At 36.1% G+C, this 23,035-nt stretch overlaps 1 protein-coding gene across 3 annotated transcripts in view; it reads right to left on the bottom strand.

Moving 5' to 3' along the window:
• The window catches only part of ZFYVE9 (zinc finger FYVE-type containing 9), a 137,808-nt gene that overhangs the window by 55,063 nt on the left and 59,710 nt on the right, over positions 1 to 23,035 (bottom strand). For all 3 annotated transcript variants that reach the window (XM_011284987.4, XM_011284988.4, XM_011284989.4), the window contains 4 exons: positions 20,954 to 21,076; positions 18,887 to 19,042; positions 2,586 to 2,810; positions 971 to 1,053 (listed from right to left, as the gene is read on the bottom strand). In XM_011284987.4, the coding sequence (XP_011283289.2) occupies positions 971 to 1,053; positions 2,586 to 2,810; positions 18,887 to 19,042; positions 20,954 to 21,076 (587 nt within the window). The remainder of the gene's footprint in view (positions 1 to 970; positions 1,054 to 2,585; positions 2,811 to 18,886; positions 19,043 to 20,953; positions 21,077 to 23,035) is intronic.

The following is a 23,035-nucleotide window of genomic DNA, read 5'->3' as shown; positions in this document are numbered from 1 at the left end:
TGGATGCTTAACTGACTGAGCCACCAAGGTGCCCCTGGGTAAATGGTTTTTTAAAACACAATCATTACAATGCTCTGGAATTAGACCAAAAGCATATAACACACTGAGATGTGTTTCTTCATGAAAACTACCGAACTTCAAGCAAGAACAGTAGAGCTGAGTCTGTGATCTTCTTGCTTGGGGCTGTGCCCTAGACTTCTTAGGTAGTTCAAGGTAATCTATGAAATAAACTCTGCTACTTGAAGGATCTTACTTGATTTGGAGTGGTGTCAGCTACAGTGGTAATTTCAATTGTTAGTGAAAAGGGAGGGCCAGCAGCTCAGTTAGCCTGAGGTTTGAGGTAAGTAATGAGCAGGCACATTAGCCAAAGATTTAATGAGGAGTTCTGGGAGGTGAGATAGCCACAGAGAGCTTCATAAACTCTCCAAATACCCAGAATTGTCCTTAGTCGGTGCACACATACAGCAGAGCCTGTGCATGTGCAAAGGAACATGGGAGATCCTAGCAGAAAGGAAACAAAGTATGAATCCCAGTCCATACACAGATTTATCATAAAAGAATGAATGACTTACTGGCTTGAGATATTTGAACACAATCTCTGACCAATCTTGGGCTAAACAATAAGCTACACAGACAAAGAGGACACCTCTATGATGGCAAGCTTAAAATAAAAACAAAATAGAATGCTAGGTGCTTTAATTGTACATTACCTCTAGTCCTCACAATAATCCTGCAAGGTCACTTAGATAGTAAGTGTATATATAATCAAGGGCTGAAATCCTGTACTGTTTCACTCAAAAGCTCCATATATTTTCCAAAGAATATATGTATGTTTTTCGTTTCCTACAGCATAAATCTTCACCTGCCTGAAGCAGCAGAGGTATGGCTGTTAACAAAAAATGAAATCCTTCTATTCCTTCTCCTGTACAAATCCCAGTAAGAAAAAAGTAAATAAAAATTCCCAACTTACTGCAAGAAGATTCATGATGGTATGTCCCGTCTCTCCAAACAATGGCTTCCGAAATCTGACACTGAACAGTGGGCATGGATAAACTATGGAAATGAAAAATAATCAGACTAAACTTGACAGCTTAAAATTTTGGCAAAAGAGGTGTCAAAGTTCATAAAGTTTTCAAAATGTAACTGTAATAAAGCATATGAAATTTAGGGCTCAAAAGTATTTAGCATGGTAGCATCACACACAAATTCTGAGCCTTCTACAATAAATGCCAAAGTAAATATTCTGATGACCAGATAAGCCTTTTGATGCAGCTTTCTCCAAAATGAACTATAACATCTTAGGAAGCACTCTTCTTCAAACTGGATTAATATGATCCAGGAAACAAACCTCTTCTAATTCCTCTGTATTCATTCTTATACTTCTCCTAACCAGGATCCTCCTTAGAAAAGCCAAACATGAGGTGGCCTATTAACTCGCTTACTTATTCCTTGAGCTTTATGGAGTGAACTACCTATATAAGACAGGAAGATATACAAGTTCTTTCCTCTGGATACAACCCACTCCTTTCCCTACTTCATCTGGATAATTCAAATGCCTCTTTCACAATTCAGTCCAGAAACACTTTGTTCTAAGAAATATTTCTTATCCAACTCCTTCATTCTTGGTGAAGTTAGAGTCCATCTTCAAGCTCCAAAAGAACTTTGTTAACTTTGAGCATGTGTTTTAACACAATATACTACTATAATCATGATTTCTGTATGTCTTTCTTACAAAGGTTTCTAAGAGTCTGTAACGTATCTTAGCTATTTCTGAATTCACAGGATTTGTTATAAATGGTAGACCTTTATTAAATTCTTATTGAATGAGCAAGGGAAAGAATGAAGTTGACTTGCTGAAAACATAAAATATACTGTTTTATAGTTTACAAAATAAGTTTTCTTTATCGTTTTTGATCCTCTTAACAACCTTACATACTTACAGCTCGAGTCACTTGCCCAAAGTTACAGAGCTAGTAATTCACAGAGTTAAGAATCTTATTCAAATGGTCTGATTCCTAGACCTTGCAAGTCTGATTAGGTGAAGGTATAAGGTTTAAAAGAAAGCTTGCATTTAGGCCTTAATGTCTTAAAACTCCCAACTTAGTTGTACTGCTACCACCATGAGCAAAAAACTCTTCTACTGCTCTCTTTACCTAAAGTGATCTCTATACCATTAGTTTCCAGTATGTGCTACGTTATGCAAAATACAATTTGTCATACTATTTTCCAATAAAATTACCAAAAAATGTTCACTATAGATACTATAAAAAGTCACTTGTTAAATTCCAATTCATTTTTTCTGAAGATGAGCATATATTTATCAATGAACTATATAAAACCAGTAAGTCTACAAGGTAATAAATAATCACTAATTTCCTCAGTAGAGATTTTTAGTCCTTCACATTAGAGTCAAAATAAGTAAACACAATGGCCAAATTTAGCTTAGCTGTGTCAAAAGATTTCTGCTGAACTATATCACTGGGGGAGGGGGGGTTGCGGGCAGGGGGGGAATCTGAATATTCAGGTCTTTATTTAGTCATCATGTCTTGGCCATATGGTGTAAAAGAAGCTATTTTACTACTTACGCCGATATTCAGCTCCAAGTCTCAACATTAGTCGGATGGGAAACACTTTAGCCCAAGGAGTTTCCCATTTCTGGATGAGAATCCCAAACAAGTAAGGTGGGGTTGGGAGTACCAGGTCTTGCAGTGACTGGTAGGTAGATGTCACATATAAGAATCCACCATGTTCTTTACTGCCAAGGAAACTCTGACTGAAGAAGGAATGTCCCAAGTTGCCCACAACATTTCCTAAAACAAAAAAGCTCATTAATTACTCCTCATCAATAAATCGATTATATTTTTTATAATCATTATTACTTAACACTGGGCCACACACTACCAAACACTAATTCCCAACCTTTCACTAAACATGAAAGACCCATGTTTACAAAGTTTTTGAAATAAATGATATTTATTAAATGAAAAATTTTTTCCAATTTTATAAGGGCCTCTGGTGAGCATAAAATAGCTTATATTATCACACTGTAGAAGTCTGTCTAGCTAAAAGTAAAAAATATTAATGTCTTCCTTAGATTGTACAGCTTTACTGTATGAACTGTATATATGAGACCTTTAGAGGTCTCAGGATAAGAATTATTGCCTCAAAAGTCATGAAAAAAATGTTAAGATTAGGTACCTGCTCTCACAGAGCTTACAATCTCATTGGGTGAATAAAGTCCATTCATGAACACAATGAATTAAGATAATAAGTACAGTTTTGTATGAGACATTAAAGGAAGAAAATCTATGGAGAAGGTAGGATTCATGCTTTGTACTTCTGGGTGAGACAAATATGAAACATAACTTAGGGCTTATTTAAATTCATATTAGTTTTTTTGTCTACTAAGCACCTTCTAATTCAAACATTTTTTAATGAAACAGTGACAAATCAGCTTTCATTAAGGAGACATTCTCCTCAGTTTAGAATTACAAAAAAGCAAAAAAGCTTCCCAACAGGAGCTGTTCCATAATGGAATAGTAGACATGTTCCCTAGATATGTACAAGCTCCCTCTGATATCTCTGAAAGAAATAACAGCAAATACAGAGATCCTCACCAGAAAACTTAATGCTTCCTTTCCTTGAAAACTACTATCTACTCATGCAACAGTTCAGTGATGGGTCACAGAATCCTTGAGTGAAGTAGGAAGCTATGTTGACAGCAGGGTCCGCAGGTGAAGGGAACACCTCCCCACAAAACTCACAGAAGCCTTGTGGCTGAGAGCCATGTTCACCTGCACATTATCATCTGCCAAATAGATTTAGGGGCAGTACTCTTGCCCGAGGATTAACCAAATCTGGCTACACGTTTGAGCTGCTGGGCCAGATCTATAAAAACAAAAAAATCCCCGTATCAAGGAAGGAGTATGTACTCTGGAAAAAAAAAAAAATTCACAGATTGTGGAGTCACAGAAATATGGGTTTGAATACTAGTTCAATTACTATTATGTGATTTGGGGGCAAGTTATTTGACTTTTGTGAGCTTCAACGTCTGTGTAAAATGGGGGATTATAAATTTCAGACCTGTTGTGAAGAATAAATGATGGAATATATGTAAAATGCCTAACAGTACATGGTACTGTGTTCTCAAAAAATTATAACTATTATTGTTATAATGCACATATACATATAATGATTAGCCAAACATTACAGAATTTTCTTTGCTTTATCAAAAATTTTAGAATAAGGTTTGTATAAATTTTCATCTTTTAACTTGGAGTAGGGGAAGAATGGGAGATAAAAGAGATGGGAGTTTTTTTTTTTTTTCTGCCCACAATGGAGAGTACACAATAGCATTCCTCTAAAGTTCTAATGAGAGTATAATGTTTGTTTCGTAAGACAGCCCTAGTGCATACAATTCAAAGGTGACAACTATGTTGGCTTGGCCCACAAGGCATTCATTCATTATTCCTTTGGCATTTCTTTCTTTTTTTTTTAATGTTTTTATTTATTTTTGAAGGAGAGAGAGACCTAAGTGGGGGAGGAGCAGAGAGAGAGGGAGACATAGAATTTGAAGCAGGCTCTAAGCTGTAAGCACAGAGCCCGACGTGGGGCTTGAACTCACGAACTGTGAGATCATGACCTGAGCCGAAGTCGGACGCTTAACCGCCTGAGCCACCTAGGCGCCCCAGCATTTCTTTATTAGAGACTGGAATCTATTACTGGTTATTTTTCCACAGATATTTATTCCCTTTTTGCTTCTACGACCTAACAACCTACTCCTCCTCATCCCATATCCCAATCAAATTCAGATTCGTCACTATGCTCCTTTATATTATAAAATATTTGTTATCCTTTAAGCATCTACTTTCTTTAAAAAATTTTTTTTAACGTAAATCTCTATCAATCCTAATTAAATCCTGATTTAATTTAGACTCTCATTTACCATCTCATCTAAAAACAAGTAGCATTTCACAGGTGTTAATACCTGTGAAAATAAAACACTGGGTATGAGAATTCGACAAAGATAAGCTTTCACTGAAAACTTAATCCGGGGCTCTTGAACTCATAAAGCCTGTTATATGTTTGTTTACACAGGTACTTCTCTATGGGAACATTCAATACAATGAATCCACTGAATTAATTCTATACACCCCAAGACCACTGAAGAATCCATATAAATAAAATAGATACCAATTCATGCTTCTGTGTTTAAATGACCTGGCAAGGATGTCAAAGGTTTTGTACCAATAGTTTACAAGGCAATTTTACATGGCCTTAACCAGACAATCATCAGATCAGTGCCACTAGGTTAACAGAGCAGGTATCATTTCCCTGAACTTTGGGATTTTTATTTTACAGATGAAGAAACTGAAGCTTAGGAGTGGAAGTGAAGTGCCTTGCAATATCATAACTGTCTTTATTTTTTTTTTTAATTTTTTTTTCAACGTTTTTATTTATTTTTGGGACAGAGAGAGACAGAGCATGAACGGGGGAGGGACAGAGAGACAGGGAGACACAGAATCGGAAACAGGCTCCAGGCTCCGAGCCATCAGCCCAGAGCCTGACGCGGGGCTCGAACTCATGGACCACGAGATCGTGGCCTGGCTGAAGCCGGACGCTTAACCGACTGCGCCACCCAGGCGCCCCTCATAACTGTCTTTAAAAGTATATAGTAATTTCCAATTTTCCATCTTAATCTGTAATTTAAACTTTGTTTTTCAAAGTGCTTGCAAAGAACTATCTTTAAATTCAATTCAAAAACAACTTAAATATCTATGCAACAACAGCTTCCTTTTGTTTCAAAGCATATTTATCAATCCTCACAACTAACTCAAATGGAGTTTTAAAGAAAGAACTATGAGGAAAAGGAACCCCATCCTTCCCAGCCCCCGCCAATTTTAAAAACAAGGGCCTTCCCCTCACACCCCTCTCCCCTCCCTTTTCTTTTTAATCAGGAACCAGCCCACGGCCAGGGCCTCACTGGGGCAGGGACACCCTGGGATGAGTTTCTCTGGGGCTTTATTTTGTTTCGTCGATGTTTTTTTCTCCCACAGTGGGGCTGCGGAGGGGTGGGGGCTTTACAGTCCTGCCCCATCTCACTGCACTCTCTTCCCAACCCTACCCCTATTTTTGGTGATTTTTGTGTGAGAATATTAATATTAAAAATAAAATCAGAGAGGAGCGCCTGAGTGACTCAGTCGGTTGAGCGTCCAACTTCAGCTCAGGTCATGATCTCACAGTTTGTGTGTTCAAGCCTGTGTCAGGCTCTGTGCTGACAGCTCGGAGCCTGTAGCCTGCTTGGATTCTGTGTCTCCCTCTCTGCCCCTTCCCCACCTGCACTTGTTTCTCTCTCTCTCAAAAATTAACATTTAAAAAAACTTTTAATAAAAAGATAAAATCAGAGAAAAAAATTCCGAACAAATGCCTCACTTATTTTAAGAAATATTAATATTCATGAATATTAACATAACTAAACATCAAAAGAATTTAAATAGTCCCTTGGTGTTGTTTGTAATACAGTAAACCAAAATTAAGCATGAGTACTTCATTAAAGGTCATTTCCTCAGTTTAGAGCATCTGTGAGATTTACTATGTAACTTCAAAAAGTTCAAGAGGCAGTTTATTGCTTTTTTAAAACACGGGATTTAGAGATATAGCTGAATTCAAACCTGAGTTCAGCCATTTATCATGTATTTGATCTTTGGCAAGTTACTTATGCCCTCATGATGCCCTCAGTGCCTCTCAGTTTCCTCATATGTAAAACTGGGACAAGAACAAGAAGAATCTCACAGAGTTCTAGTTGAGAAGAAATCAAACAGTGCACAGAAAGCAATGAATATATGGCCTAGCATGTAGTAAGTGCTCAATAAATACAAGATATTAGTCTTAAATCACCTCTTCATAAATAATTCCATATTACTTCTCATTGGCTGAAAAATTACTTGCAAAGCAGCAATACCATGGCTCCTCTGCTCATAGAAAGATACAAAATTAATTAACCAAATCGATTCACAAGTAATTGCAAAAAGAGACTAAAAATCTGAACCATGATACAACATTCTTTAACTGGAAAAACAACGCAAAAATATTACTGATGATGAAAACACCAATGAAGTTCTTCCTTCTCTGGAAACACACTTGTTAGGAAACGTTTTTTATTTTTGTTTTTCTTATATTACAGATAAAAAAGTGACTTGCTTTAGAAATACTAAAGATTATAAGCAGTATAATTTTTATGGCCATGAGAAATAACAGCAAGCCACTAAAATCTGAAACAATTACTGGACACTGACTGATCAAGCATTTACCATATAACATGTACTGCTAGAACTGGTCCAAAAAAGAGATACACATAATAAAATATTTTCTAATATGCACAAAAGACTTCCAGTCATTCCACAAACATTTATAGGATACCAATGTTTTTATAAATGTTTTATCAATTATTTATATTCTTTGACAGACTGTTTAAAAATCTTTCCCCCCCCCCTCCTCTAATTCACCTATAATTTTTCTTCTAAATACTTGTGGGGATAGAAAATTGGCAAGAGACGGTGGTTTAAAAATACTTAAATACATCTTTTCTAACTTAATAGTGAGTATGCATATATATTCTTAGATTGAGATAAACTTCCACTTTAAAAAATAAAAGATCAAACTCCATTGTATTTGAGGCCTATAATTTTATTAGTGACATTACAAAATTATTAAAAATAAAATTCATAGATGAATGAAATTTATTAATAACATTCAAATTAATAATATAGTACTTTAAAGTTTACTTTGTCTTTTGATAAACCTATGTAAGAAATTTAAATTAACCAGAAGTTTATCTGGGTTAACTCAGGTGACCACGATTTAAAGATACAAAGTAAGGAAGATTTTAGAAACAGAATAGGTGGCAAGGAGAAATGGCAAAGAGAGTGGCAAAGAGAAAAAAAAAAATTTGTTTTTAAAGATATGAAATTTCCCAAGTAATCTGCTTGAGTGACCCATGGTATTTCTTTCTCAAGGACCAGAAACACTGGGCCTCAGAAACACTCTTTGGTTGACCTCAAAAGTATTTTACTCTGGTCTCCAAGTCCCAAAGGGAACAAGAAGTGAGAAATAATAAGCACAGCATTTTTATTAACAGAAGTGTTCTCTGAAGACTCCTTTCCTCCGGGTACTTTTCCATCAAATGACAAAAAAAGCACCAACATAGCTAAAGCAAACTAAGGAATAGGAAGAGAAAGGTCAAAGAAATCTTTAGGGATTGATCATATAAGTGACATCATGTCAATTTATTGATTCCTTCAATCCACAGGTTTTGTTTGTTTGTTTGGTTTTAATTAAGCTTATCCAATGTGCCAGACTGTTCTAAAGACTGGTACACAGAATTGAGCAAGACAGGTAAATCTTGTCCTCATAGAGCTTATTTTCAAAAGGAGGAAGACAAACAACATCAGTTAGTAAAACCAGTGATAAATATTTTGAAGAAAATACAACAAGGCAAGTAATGTAAAAGATGATGGAGGGAAGGAAGAGAATATTTCTTTAGCTAAGAGGTTCAGGGAAACATCCTTTGAGGCAGAAACATTTGAGAACAGATCCAAATGAAGAGAAGGCACCAACCAGTAAAGATCTGTAAAGAACAACATTCCAGGTCTGGAAACAGTAAGTGCAAAAGCCAAGGTATTAGACTGAGTTTGATGGGTTCAAAGGTCACAAAGGTGATCAATGTAGCTAAAGCAAACTAAGGAGTAGTAAGACACAAGGTCAAAGAAATCTTTAGGAACTAGATCATATAAAATCGTGCAGGCCAAAGGCATTTGGAGTTTATTCTAATTGTAGTGGGAAGCCACTGGAAGGTTTAAGGCAGCTTCAATTGTGCCTTCATACCCATGACTATACTATATAAAAATGCTCTCAATTCTCAAGGATTAGATTTAGGATACCCAAGGAACAGCTGAGAGACGATAAACATATCTGCAAACATAAAATTGCAAATGACAGAAAGGGAACAAAAAGCAACTTTCAAAGGTGAAAATGACTTAACTTACAAGGTTAATATTTACATTCTGTGTTTATAATTTTAATTGTCTTCTTGCTTTGTTCCAAAGTTAAATCTAAATGCTAAAAATTAATAGCAGTGTACGGGGCACCTGGGTGGCTCAGTCTGTTGGACATCCAACTTTGGCCCAGGTCATGATCTCACAGTTTGTGGGTTCGAGCCCCACATCGGGCTCTGTGCTGACAGCTCGGAGCCTGGAGCCTGCTTCGGATTCTGTGTCTCCCTCTCTCTCTGCCCCTTCCCTACTCATGGTCTGTCTCTCTCTGTCTCTCAAAAATAAACAAACATTGAAAAAAAATAGCAGTGTAAACCTTAATATGTCAGTGTAAATATTAATTCATATTAATATCTTAATAAGTTTTTTGAAAACAGAATGTGCCCCAGGATCCAGCACAAAAAGCAAAGGAAAATTACCCAAAACAACAGTTCAGAGATATTGAAGACTGAGTTCAGAGGCTCCAACATCAAAAAGGAAGAAGACAATGTTGGGAATGAAACAGAAGTAATATTCAGAGATAATAACCTAGAGTTTTCCAAATTAAAGAAATGTGTTTTCAGATGAAAAGTACACTTTCAGTACTCAGCAGTAAAAATAAAACTAAATCCACATACATGTACACATACAGATCAATAGAATAGAGAAAGAGACCCATATACAGAATATAAACTAATATTCAAAAACAGTATCAAGGTAATTGTCAAAATGATGGTATTTTTAAGTTTATATGTATTTTGAGAGAGAGAGCACAAGCAGGGGGTGGGGGCAAGAGAGAAGACTGCAAGCAGGCTCCTCGTTGTCAGCACAGAGCCCGACGCCGTGGCTTAAACCCATGAACCGTGAGATCACGACCTGAGCTGAAATCAGTCACTTAACCGACTGAACCAACCAGGCGCCCCCCCCAAAATAGTCTTTTTAACAAATGGTGTTGAACAACTGGATGCCCGTAAACAAAACAAAACAAAAAAAACCCAAAACAATAAAACTTAGAGCCTTACCTCTATAGGAGCCGAGGACAGGCTGCCCTAAGATGGGCCTTTGGCATGAAGATTATCTTGAGTTAACAAGCAATTAAAACCCAGCAGGTTCAGGAATAGCTCTTTACCTCCCCACAACTGCCTACAAAAAAATTAAATACGGGCACTGGGTCGCTCAGTCAGCTAAGCATCTGACTCTTGATTTCCACTCAGGTCATGATCTGTTTGTGGGTTCCTGCCCTGCCTCGGGCTCAGTGCTGATGGTACAGAGCCTGCTTGGGATTCTGTCTCCCTCTCTCTCTGTCCCTCCCCTGCTTGCTCTCTAGCTGTCTCAAAAAAAATAAAAATGAACTTAAAAAAAATCAAATAAAGGACCTGGTCTGGGAAGAGAGCTATCACCATAGATAACTTGATACTCTGAACTAGGTATGGATGACAGGGAGGAACCTACCAAGGCCTGTTTGATGGAAGTTCTTTATGTCCCATTGTTTCTGAGTGGCAGAGCAAACGTTTGAAACATTTACTCTTTTTCATCTCCCTGTGAATTGCATTCCTTTCCTTTGAAGTTCCAGATCCCTACTACTCCTTTCTCCTTACTTCAGAATGACATATATACTTCATTTTGCCTATCTTTGGAATTTCCAAGTCTGTGTGGAAATTAAAAATCTAACCAAAGAGGTGAAAAATCTATACACTGAAAACTATAGAAAGCTTAGGAAAGAAATTGAACAAGACATAAAAAAAAATGCAAAAACATTCCATGCTCATGGATTGGAAGAACAAATATTGTTAAAATGTTAATACTACCGAAAGCAATCTACATATTCAAAGCAATCCTTATCAAAATAACACCAGCATTCTTCACAGAGCTACAACAAACAGTCCTAAAATTTGTGTGGAACCAAAAAAGACCCTGAATAGCCAAAGCAATCCTGAAAAAGAAAACCAAAGCTGGAGGCATCACAATCCTGGACTTTAAGATGTATTACAAAGCTGTAATCATCAAGACAGTATGGTACTGGCACAAAAACAGACACTCAGATTAATGGAACAGAATAGAGAACCCAGAATATGGACCCACAAACGTATGGCCAACTAATCTTTGACAAAGCGGGAAATAATATCCAATGGAATAAAAACAGCCTCTTCAGCAAACAGTGCTGGGAAAATTGGACACTGACACGCAGAAGAATGAACCTGGACCACTTTCTTACACCATACACAAAAATAAACTCAAAATGGATGAAAGAACTAAATGTAAAACAGGAAGCCATCAAAATCATAGAGGAGAAAGCAGGCAAAAATCTCTTTGACCTCGGCCGCAGCAACTTCTTACTCAACACGTCTCCAGAGGCAAGGGAAACAAAAGCAAAAAATGAACTACTGGAACCTCATCAAGATAAAAAGCTTCTGCACAGCAAAGGAAACAATCAGCAAAACTAAATGGTAAACCAATGGAATGGGTGAAGATAATTGCAAATGACATGTCAGATAAAGGGTAAGAATCCAAAATCTATAAAGAACTTATCAAACTCAACACCCAAAAAACAAATAATCCAGTGAAGAAATGGGCAAAAGACATGAATAGACACTTTTCCAAAGAAGACATCCAGATGGCCAACTGACACATGAACAAATGATCAACATTACTCATCATCAGGGAAATACAAATCAAAACCACAATGAGATACCACCTCACACCTATCAGAATGGCTAACATTAACAACTCAGGCAACAACAGATGTTGGTGAGGATGTGGAGAAAGAGGAACCCTTTTGCACTGCTGGTGGGAATGCAAACTGGTGCAGCCACTCTGGAAAATAGTATGGAGGTTCCTCAAAAGATTAAAAATAGAACTACCCTATGGCCCAGCAATTGCACTACTAAGTATTTATCCAAAGGATACAGATGTGCTGTTCAAAGGGGCACATGCATCCTAATGTTTATAGCAGCGCTATTGACAGTAGCCAAAGTATAGAAAGAGCCCAAATGCCCATTGACTGATGAATGGATAAAGAAGATGTGGTATACAACAGAGTATTACTTAGCAATCAAGAAGAACGCAATCTTGCCATCAGCAACAACGTGGATGGAACTAGAGTGTACTATGCTAAGCGAAATTAGTCAGAGAAAGACAAATATCATAATGACTTCACTCATATGAGGACTTTTAGACACAGAACAGATGAACATAAGGGAAGGGAAGCAAAAATAATATAAAAACAGGGAGGGGGACAAAACATTAGAGACTCTTAAATATAGAGAACAAACTGAGGGTTGCTGGAGGGATTGCGGATGGGAACATGGGCTAAATGGGCAAGGGGCATTAAGGAAGATGAGCACTTGTGATGAGCACTGGGTGTTATATGTAGGAGATGAATCACTGGGTTCTACTCCTGAAATCATTGTTGCACTATGCTAACTAGCTTGGATAGAAATAAAAATAAATAATAAATTAATTTAAAAAATAAATTTTTAAAAATAAAAACAGCCCAGATAATCTAGAAAAAAAATTAGTGACATGCAAACCATAATGAATACTATTTTATACTCACCAGATGAGCAAAAATTAAAACTCTGATGATATCAAATGTTGGCAACTCTTATATACTAGGGATGGGGACAGGTAGGCATAATTGGTAAACTACTATGGGCAACAGTTTAACATCATCTAATAAAGCTGAAGATATCCATACCCTACAAACCAGCAATTCTACTAAGTGTACATGTACAAAAATTTTGGAGAACATGTCTGAATAATAATAAACTGGTGAGAACAGCAAATTATCCATCAGGAGAATAAATTGTGGTAAATTTATATAAGAGGTATAAAACAGTAGCTGCAAATGAAATGAACTAGAACACTAGAGCTATGAACATATGCCAGAAACATATGGTGGAATGAAAAAAGCAACCCACATAAAATATATACAGTGTGATACCATTTGTATAAAGTTTAAAAACATGCAAAACAATGTATTATAATCTTGTGATAAAATTACAGAGAAAAGCATGAAAACTACTAACACAAGACTGATGACAGTGGTTACCTAAAGGTTAGGAAAGTTTAGAGGAAATATGTAATCAAGATTGGTCACTGATCAATGCTTCAAGGGGTTGGTCATTATTTCCTAAACTGGGTATCTTGTTTATGGGTGTTTATTTTGTTATTTTGCTTTATAACTTCCAAAATTATTTTTAAAATATATTTAAATGCTTTTATATACACCAAATAATTTTTTAAAGGTAAGTAAAAAAGTTCAGAAGAAGAGATTACTTCTATCTGGGAGGATTATTAGGGAAGAGTTCATGAAAAAAAGTCATCTCTGAGTAAGGCTTAAGACAACTGAGGGGCACCTGGGTGGCTCAGTTGGTTAAGCCTCCAACTCTTGATTTCAGCTCAGGTCATGATCTCACAGTTCATGAGTTCAAGCCCTACACTGGGCTCTGCGTTGACAGTGCAGAGCCTGCTTGGTTTTCTTTCTCTCTTCCTCTCTCTCTACCCCTTCCCCACAGAAGCTCCCTCTATCCCAAAATAAATGAACTTATTTTATTCTGAAGGCAATATAAAGCTCATTAAAAGTTTTGAGTAAGAGAGGGAAACAACCAAACATTAACTCTAGAAATAATAATCTGGTAGATACAATTCTCATTTCATTCAAATACATGTTCTGAATGTCTATCTGCAAAAATCAAGTACAAAAGATAGAAGAAGGGTGGGGAGATGGCAAGAAACAATATATAATCTAGAATCTCCCATGGCATTATAATAACCAGAGGCATGCTTAAAGTCTCAGAATGTTATTACTCACAAAATGTAATTTTCCCTCTCACTTTGGAAAGCATAAGCAACTATGCATGACAAAAAAAATTATATATGTTAAATAAGAAACACATATATACACATTATTATCAAATATATATAGATTAAAAATACATAGGAAATTGTAGAGAAAGTTCATTCAAGGGCTTCTAAGACTTTTTTTTTATACTTTTTTTAAATGTTTACTTTTGAGAGAGGGAGAGAGAGAGAGAAAAAAAGTGCAAGTGGGGAAGGGGCAGAGAGAGAGGGAGACACAGAATCTGAAGCAGGCTCCAGGCTCCGAGCTGTCAGCACAGAGCCTGACGTGGGGCTCGAATCCATGAACTGTGAGATTCAGTTGGACACTTAACTGACTAAGCCACCCAGGAGCCCCTGAGCTTTTTTTTTTCTCTTAAGTTTATTTATCTTAATTTTGAGTGCACGTGAGAGAGTGAGCACGCAGGAAAGGGGCAGAGAGTAAGGAGAGAGACAGAATCCCCAAGCAGGATTTATGCTGTCAGTGCAGAGCCCAATGCAGAACTTGAACCCACAAACCATGAGTCATGACCTGAGCCGAAATCAAAAATCAGACACTTAACCAACTGAGCCACCCAGGCATCCCAGGCTTCTAAGGCTTTTTGAGTGATTTATGGCAGAGTAACCACCATGCAAATGATAGAGTATTCAAGGCTTTCACGTTCAGGAAATTTAAGACAGAATTTGCCAATTCCACTCAATGTGTTACATTTAGGTGTAAAAGATGTTTCCACTAATTAAAAGATGTTTCCACTTATTAAAGAAAAATATAGTGAAATTATATATCAAGTTACTACTTTGATTTCTAAAATACAGGATTCTTAAAACTGGTATAACTCAGATGCATACCTGTTTTTTAAAACTGCTATGTACACATAGAGGCAACTGACATAATGTAAAGAATAGTAGTCTGGGAGCCTTAGTCCTAGTTCTGCCACCAACTAAGTCTGTGATTTAGACAAGTCATTAACACCTCTCATTTTCCTCATCTAAAAACGTCTCATTTTCCCTATCTAAAAAATGAAGAGTTTGTACCAGATGATCAAAGATACCTCCTAGTTTTTATGAGCTGCAAAATGATTTCTATTTGAGGATAGACCCTTATAGATTACTTGTTTAGGCCTTTGAAATGTCATTTACTTAGATATATATGTGCATGCCCTCATCTTGTATTACAGATAATATTTAAAACAGCTTACATGTGTTATAATCTCACCTTAGACTTTCACTATTATCTTACTGTCAGTTCAAAGTAAGTTTTGTTGTAGAAATTTTGCATTTTAATATGATAGTTCAAAATGGTCTCTACTGATATAGAAGGATACTTCTGGATAATGAGTAACCACTTATGGTAAACATGTACTTTAATGACTCATGCAATGACCACAGCCTTTCCTTGTTGGTATTCCTCAGAGCTCCATTCTCAGCTCTAGTCTCTTCACACTGGCCTGTCCCATTCACTACCATAGTTTCAATAATCACATAAACACCGAGTCTCCCAAATCTGTATTTTAGCCCAGATCTACTTCCTGAGGTCCATCTGTATCCACATATTCATCGTCTATTTACATATCGCCACTGTTGTCAATATTTCAAACTCAACACACTGAACAAAGAACCAATCTCCCACTCCTCTGCCAGATCTGCTCTTCTTCTATTATCTCGATGAATAAGAACACAGTCCACTCAGATGTCTAAGCCAGAAATGTGAAGCCACTGACTTGTCCCCTCTTATCCCCCACATACAGTTAATTACCAAATCCTACTGAAATGACACATCACTGTCTTTTATCTTTCCGATACTCTTTATTCCCACTGCTATTACTAAATTACTTTATTAAACCCTGATAATTTCTTAATGTCTTGCTGGATTCTAACAATAGCTTTTTAAAAAACAACAAAGTGTTGGTGAGGATGTGGAGAAAAAGGACCCTCATGCACCACTGGTGGGAATGTAAATTGGTGTAGCCACTGAGGAAAACAGTATAGAGGCTCCTCAAAAATAAAAAATAGAACTACCGAACGATCCAGCCAATTCCACTCATGGATAGTTATCTGAAAAGAATAAAAATACTAACTCAAAAAGATATCTGCACCCTATGTTCATTACAGCAATATTTACAATAGCCAAGACATGAAAACAACGTAAGTGTCCATCAACAGATGAATGAATAAAGAAAATGTGGTGCACATATATAAAATGGAATATTATTCAACCATAAAAAAGAAAATCCTGTTATTTGCAACAACATGGATAGACCCTGATAGCATTATTTCAAGTAAACTAAGCCAGACAAAGATAAATAAATAACATATGATCTCACTTATATGTGGAATCTAAAACAAGCAAACAAACAAAAACCCCGTAGTACTCACAGATTTAGAGAACAGATGGGTGGGTGAAGGATGGGGGTTGAGAGGGTGGGTAAAACCAGTGAAAGTGGTCAAAAGGTACAAAATTCCAGTTATAAATTAGTACTGAGGATGTATGTACAGCATGGGAACTATAATAATATTATATTGCATTGTATATTTGAAAGCTGCTAAGAGGGTAGATCTGAAAAGTTTTCATCGGTAAGAAAAAAATTGTAACTGTATGAAAATGGATGTTAACTAGACTTACCATGGTGATCATTTCACAATAAATACAAATATTGAATCATTATATTTTACATCTGAAACCAATGTTACAGTCAATTATATCTCAACAAAAAACTTTTTAAGTCAATCTTATTGGGGTATATACAATTTCATGCAATAAAACCCAACAATTTTAAGTACATAGTTCAATGAGTTTTGACAAATGTAAACATTCATGAAACTACTATACCTAACACTATATAGTATATAAGTATTTATATAACCCCAGAAAGTTCCTAGGGCCCCTCTGTAGTCAGGGGCAACTCACCCCCAACTCACCCCAGGAAACGATGATCTAATTTCTATCACCACAGACTCATTTTGCCTGTTCCAGAGAACCATGTGAATGGAATCATGTAATATGTACTTTTTTGTACCTGACTTTTTTGTTCAGCATAATGTCTGTGATATTCATCCATGTTGTATGTATCAGCAGTTTATTTTTTTTATTGTTGAGTTGTAGTCTAGTGTTTAACTATGATAATTTTTTGCTTATTCACTGCTTCTTAGGTCAGTTTACCTGCCACGAGACACATAGACTTTGATCCATTTTCATACTGCCTCTAAAGTCATCTTTCTAAAATGCAAATCTGCTTCTGTCCCTCATTTTTCTCCAATTGTTCCTCATTGTCTGAAGAATAAAGGATGGACTTCTGAACAAGACCTTCATGAACCTCCCATGCCTTTGTCCCTAATTCCCTCTCAAACCCCCCAACTGCTTGGGCCCCCAATGTCATTTCTCTGTTTATACTTTTTACATGTGAATACATCCAAAATGAGGAGAAAAGTGACTGTTTCAATTCATTTCTGGAAATAAATTTAGGTCCCAAGTATTACATGGCCTGACAGCTCCACCTGACTTCGTATTAATCCCATACATTTTAGGACTGATACTTCATAGGTATGTGGTCAGTTGCCAATGTATTGCCTTGTCCTCATTTCATATTACACCTGAATGATCACAGAGACTAAGACATCAAGGTATAATCTTTTATGCATAAGCTATAATCACACTAAAGATGCCATTTATATCCTGCTTTTGTACCTACTTCAAGAGCATTTTTCATGTTGCTACACTCTGTTCATAAATATTATGTTTAATGGCTAAAAAATGCTCTAAAAAAGATGCATACAGGGGCGCCTGGGTGGTTTAGTCGGTTAAGCGTCCGACTTCAGCCAGGTCACGATCTTGCGGTCCGTGAGTTCGAGCCCCGCGTCGGGCTCTGGGCTGATGGCTCAGAGCCTGGAGCCTGTTTCCGATTCTGTGTCTCCCTCTCTCTCTGCCCCTCCCCCATTCATGCTCTATCTCTCTCTGTCCCAAAAATAAATAAACGTTGAAAAAAAAAAGAAAAAAGAAAAAGAAAAAAAAAGATGCATACATCTCATAACACAGTTAAACCTTTCACCTATAGCTGGGCATTTAGATTACCTCTAAATTTCTGTGTTAAATTTAAGTAATGTTGCAATAAACACCTTCCTGTACAAAGTGTATTTTACATTTTAGGTATTTTTGGGGGGGCATAGAATCCCACAGGGGGAATTACTGCATTCAGAAAGCATGAATAATTTATGGTTTTAATATATTTATAAAACATTATCAAGTAATACATGAAAATAATTTTAACAGCCTGGTCAACCTCACTCCCCTTTCCAAGGCTTGTTCCTCAGAGACAATCTCTTCTATTCATTTATTGTAGTTCTTATACTCTATTTACCAACTACAGATATTGTTTTCTTACTTCCGGTTATGATAATGAGGTTATAGCTCAACTACAACACTCCTTACTGCCTCTGTTAATTCAGGAGAGGTTAACTTTGTAATGCCAAATGTATACATAAACATATTTCTTCTCTCTCAACTTATAATAATATATCTTTCTATTAGTATTCTTAGTCTTTTCCAATAGCTATGCACATACTTTTACATTATTAGGGCTAACAATATTTATAATTTATTTTGAAACCATAATAAAGTTGTCCATGCTAGTGGCTTTTGAAACTTGAAAATTAGAAAAAGAGTATTTACATTATGATTATATAGGTACTGTTAAGTGAAAAAACAAGTAGTAAGTTATGATTATGCTTCCTTCTACCAGGTACCAATATCATGACCCCTAAACCACTCAAAGGAAAATATTCTTACATCATGGTCAATGGATTCTCATACAACTTTGATTCCAGCCTCTGTAAAATAATAATGACTACACCAAGTAAAGCACTAAAATTTATATTTCCTTAAACCTTGGCAAGTTCTAACTTGCTACTGATACCAAAGTCCAATGCCAGGCTTCCAAAATTATGATTGTTATTTTGCATCTGACTCCAAAAATTTTTATCATCTTATAAAGGGTGCAGACTAAGTCATAAAGCGTCCCCACCTGCCAGAGCATCCCGATAAAGCTGCACAAAATGATTGAAGATATCCTTCGGCAAACACTTCTCATCTGGTAGACACTGTAGAAGAATGACTATCTCAGACTGACCCACTGCATGCATTCCCTTGGTTGTGAAACACCAGCACTTCCTGTTCACATCTATAAATGGAATAAATATATAAAAATAAAGACATTCTTCTTAATATTTTCCTTTAAAAATGCAGAGAAACCTGTGTTATAATACAGCAAAGAACAATATAGGTCATACTGAAACTATATAATTCAATTGTGCACTATAAATGCACTGAGCCAAAAAACAACTGTAGAAAATAAAACATACCAATGCCTCTGGCTTTAAGCACATACTTAGAAAAACAACTGGAAGGGAAGTAAAAGAAAAAAGCAAAAGAAAATGCAATTAAAACTTTTAACTCCTATTATTGGAAGGTGTAATTACTAAAGAAAAACATTTCATTAAAAATAAAATGAATAAAACAAAACTAGGTATCCTAGGCTATAATGATTAAAGAATATATCCCCCCCCCACCTGTATTTTAAAAAAGTCACTCTACCAAGGGAAATAATTACTTATGTAAAACTAGAAACAACAACAATAAAAGCCAATATTATAGCTTTGGATTCAGCTTGTGGCCTAAAAAATACATACTTTTACATATACTTTTTAAATTTAATCTGTGACTGAAAGATTATAGCTTTTTCTTTTTTTTTTAAGATTTTATTTTTAAGTAATCTCTACACTCAATGTGCGGCTTGAACTTTATAACCCCGAGATCAAGCATTGCATGCTTACTGACTAAACCAGCCTGTCCTTTTTGGGAGAAAATTCTAGATAAACAGAGATATGATTTTACTTGGTTTCATTCTGTAAAAAGTGGTGAAAGTGGTGAGAGGATGGCTCTTCTGGACTACTTACTTCCACTTCTTTACCTTAAGGCTTTGTGGAGAACCAATAGCACAAGCCATATGTAGTTACTGTTCATTCTTTGACACTTTTATTATTTTTACTCCAACACAATAGGATCCCCAAAGGAATTGAAATAGGATTCAAATGTAATTATAGATATCACAATGTATATCAAAACTAATAGATTCCTTTTTCTCACTTTAGGGAATGTTACTTTACGTATCTAAACAGGAAGCACCCAATCCAACTATATTAAGATGGTGTACACTTCAGGAATTCTGGGTTAGCTATTTTCTAAGTATAAATTATGAACTAGATACGGTCAACTGAAATTTCAAGCAAGTTATTTTAAAATATGATTCTAGAAGGAAAGGAGGCAAGCATTAATAACTGGCCAAACATACAAGGGTACAATTAACAAGTAAACCAGAAACCTATATTTTATTAATATAGAACCTCAAAGGAAGTAGCATATAGGTGTTTCTGGTGTCTGAGGTCAACTTAAAATAAGTATACAGTGAGAATGAGAGGATAGTTCCCCAGTGCTTTTCTCCTTTCTCCAAAACTCTGCCTATTAACATTCATCCAGGATAAATGCATTCTCTATTTTCCAACACCGTCTTAGAATCAAGATTCTAATTGTCCTCTAACTCATTCTGATGCCCAAGAAACTAGCCCCAAGAACTGAGAGGTTTCTGAATCTTAACTTACAAGGTACTGAAGTTTTACTATGTGTTAGCTAACTAACATTTCTCTCAAATAAGGCTTTGCACACAACTAAGGTGTATGAGATTTAAATCTAGCATGTAAATTGTTTGACCCTCCTGGATAATTTATCCACCTCCTCTACTCTGGTGGGGAGTTGTGACGTAGCACATCCATCTCAGGAAGAACTTAGATCAGTTCAACTTTTGTTTGGCTTTCCTCCATGGAAAATTCATCTATCTCATCTTAAGAGTTTCAGTTAGTCCCATAGTTGTCCTCTGGGATATATTATACAAACCAACTTCTTCCGTACCCAGTTTTCAGTAAGCTGTGGATCCATCCATATAAAAATACTTGTGTGTACCGAATTTGTAAGCTTTACTTATTATCTATGAGTCAGTAAAGTATCTCATTTTAATTAAAAAAAAATTCTAACTTACAATTTACAATTTTAACCATTGACAACAAATTTGCATTTAAAACAAATACAAGTGGGTCAGGGCCACCATCCTCTAATTGCTGCATTACTGAAATCTGTGATGGTTTCTCTTCCACAGCATAGTCTGTAAGGAAAAACAAACAAACAAACAAAACATGTAAAGGATTAGTTAAAGGGAGAAACCAAGAAAGAAATCTGATGGAGGAATGGGCTGATTATCCACAGGAAAGAATTAAGCATTTGATTTGTAGTTAGGGTGAACATAGGTTTATACCTGCTGTCTTAGTGTCATGCTAATAGTGTCCCTTTCATTCTCAAAAGTAACCCAGTCCAGTTTGGATGAGAACATGGTTATCCTATGTATAGGCTTCTCCACAAAATGGTTTATGCCATAGTCTAAAGACAGCCCTTTAATTTAAAAAATTCACCAACTATCATAAGAAGAATTTTACATATTACATGTTCTAAGGCCAACATTTAAAATAATCCATGACGGACAGAGGTGTGTAGGAGATGAGCTAGATGGGTGATGGGTATTAAGGAAGGCACTTGTTGTGAGGAGCACTGAGTGTATGTAAGTGATGAGTCACTGAGTTCTACTCCTGAAACCAGTATTGTATTGTATGTTAACTAAAATTTAAATAAAAAATAAGATAAAATGAAATAAACCATGATATACAATAAAGTGGTAATAGAAGGTAAAATAGTTACCTCTGGATGAAAAGATGTTGAGGGGTTGAGGTAGAGGAGAATCCTTTTTATTCTATATCCTTTAGTACTGTTGAAATTTTTTACCATTAAAAAATTAAACTTTAGGAGCGCCTGGGTGGCTCAGTTGGTTAAGTGACTGACTCTTTATATCAGCTCAGGTGGTGATCTTGCTGTAGTGAGATTGAACCCCACATCATGTTCCACACTGAGCATGTAGCCTGCTTGGGATTCTCTCTCTCCCTCTCTTTCTGTCCCTTCCCCCCTCTCAAAATAAATAAATAGACATTAAAAAAATTAAACTTTAAAAATGTACCCAGATAATAAAAGTATCATAAAGTGACTGGTTTCATGACACACTTCCTCTAAGTCAAGAGTTCAGTACATATATCAATCACCAAAATCACCAGTAAATCACACAACAGATTCCAAACAAGGACAAGTTATTACTTGAGATCTTGCACAGAACCTTTCCCATTTAATCCCTGAAAGCACAGTACGTGATATTCAGCCACGCCATTTTGAATGACAGTAGCCTTCCCAGCTTGAAGTCAAAATCATGGATACCAACTATTGTACAATGTAAAGATACAGAAAAGGAACTGAAAACCTGTAAGTTGCATGTTGTTTGATTAGTCATATAAAATGCATCATTATACTCAAACTTTCACTCTTCGCAGATGACATGATACCCTATGACATGATATTCTATGGAAAACCCAAAAGACTCCACCAAAAAACTGCCAGAACTGATCCATGAAATCAGCAAAGTTGCAGGAAATAAAATCAATGCACAGAAATCGGTTGCATTCCTATACATGAACAAGGAAGCAACAGAAATAGAAATCAAGGAATCGATACCATTTACAATTGCACCAAAACCCATAAAATACCCAGGAATAAATCTAAACAAAGAGGTGACAAATCTATACACTGAAAACTATAGAAAGCTTAGGAAAGAAATTGAACAAGACATAAAAAATGGAAAAATATTCCATGCTCATGGACAGGAAGAAAAAATATTGTCAAAAATGTCAATACGACCCAAAGCAATCTACATATTCAACACAATCACTATCAAAACAACACCAGCATTCTTCACAGAGCTAGAAAAGACAATCCTAAAATTTGCATGGAAACAGAAAAGACCCCAAGTAGCCAAAGCAATCTTGAAAAAGAAATCCAAAGCAGGAAGCATCACAATCCCGGACTTCAAGCTATATTACAAAGCTGTAATCATCAAGACAGTGTGGTACTGGCACAAAAACAGACACTCAGATCAATGGAACAGAATAGAGAACCCAGAATATGGACCCACAAACGTATGGTCAACTAATCTTTGACAAAGCAGGAAAGAACATCTAATGGAATAAAG

The sequence above is a fragment of the Felis catus genome, chromosome C1, assembly GCF_018350175.1.
Source record: "Felis catus isolate Fca126 chromosome C1, F.catus_Fca126_mat1.0, whole genome shotgun sequence".
Lineage (NCBI taxonomy): Eukaryota > Metazoa > Chordata > Mammalia > Carnivora > Felidae > Felis > Felis catus.
Note: the sequence above shows the minus strand (reverse complement) of the source record. Positions and strands in the feature narration are given on the sequence as shown.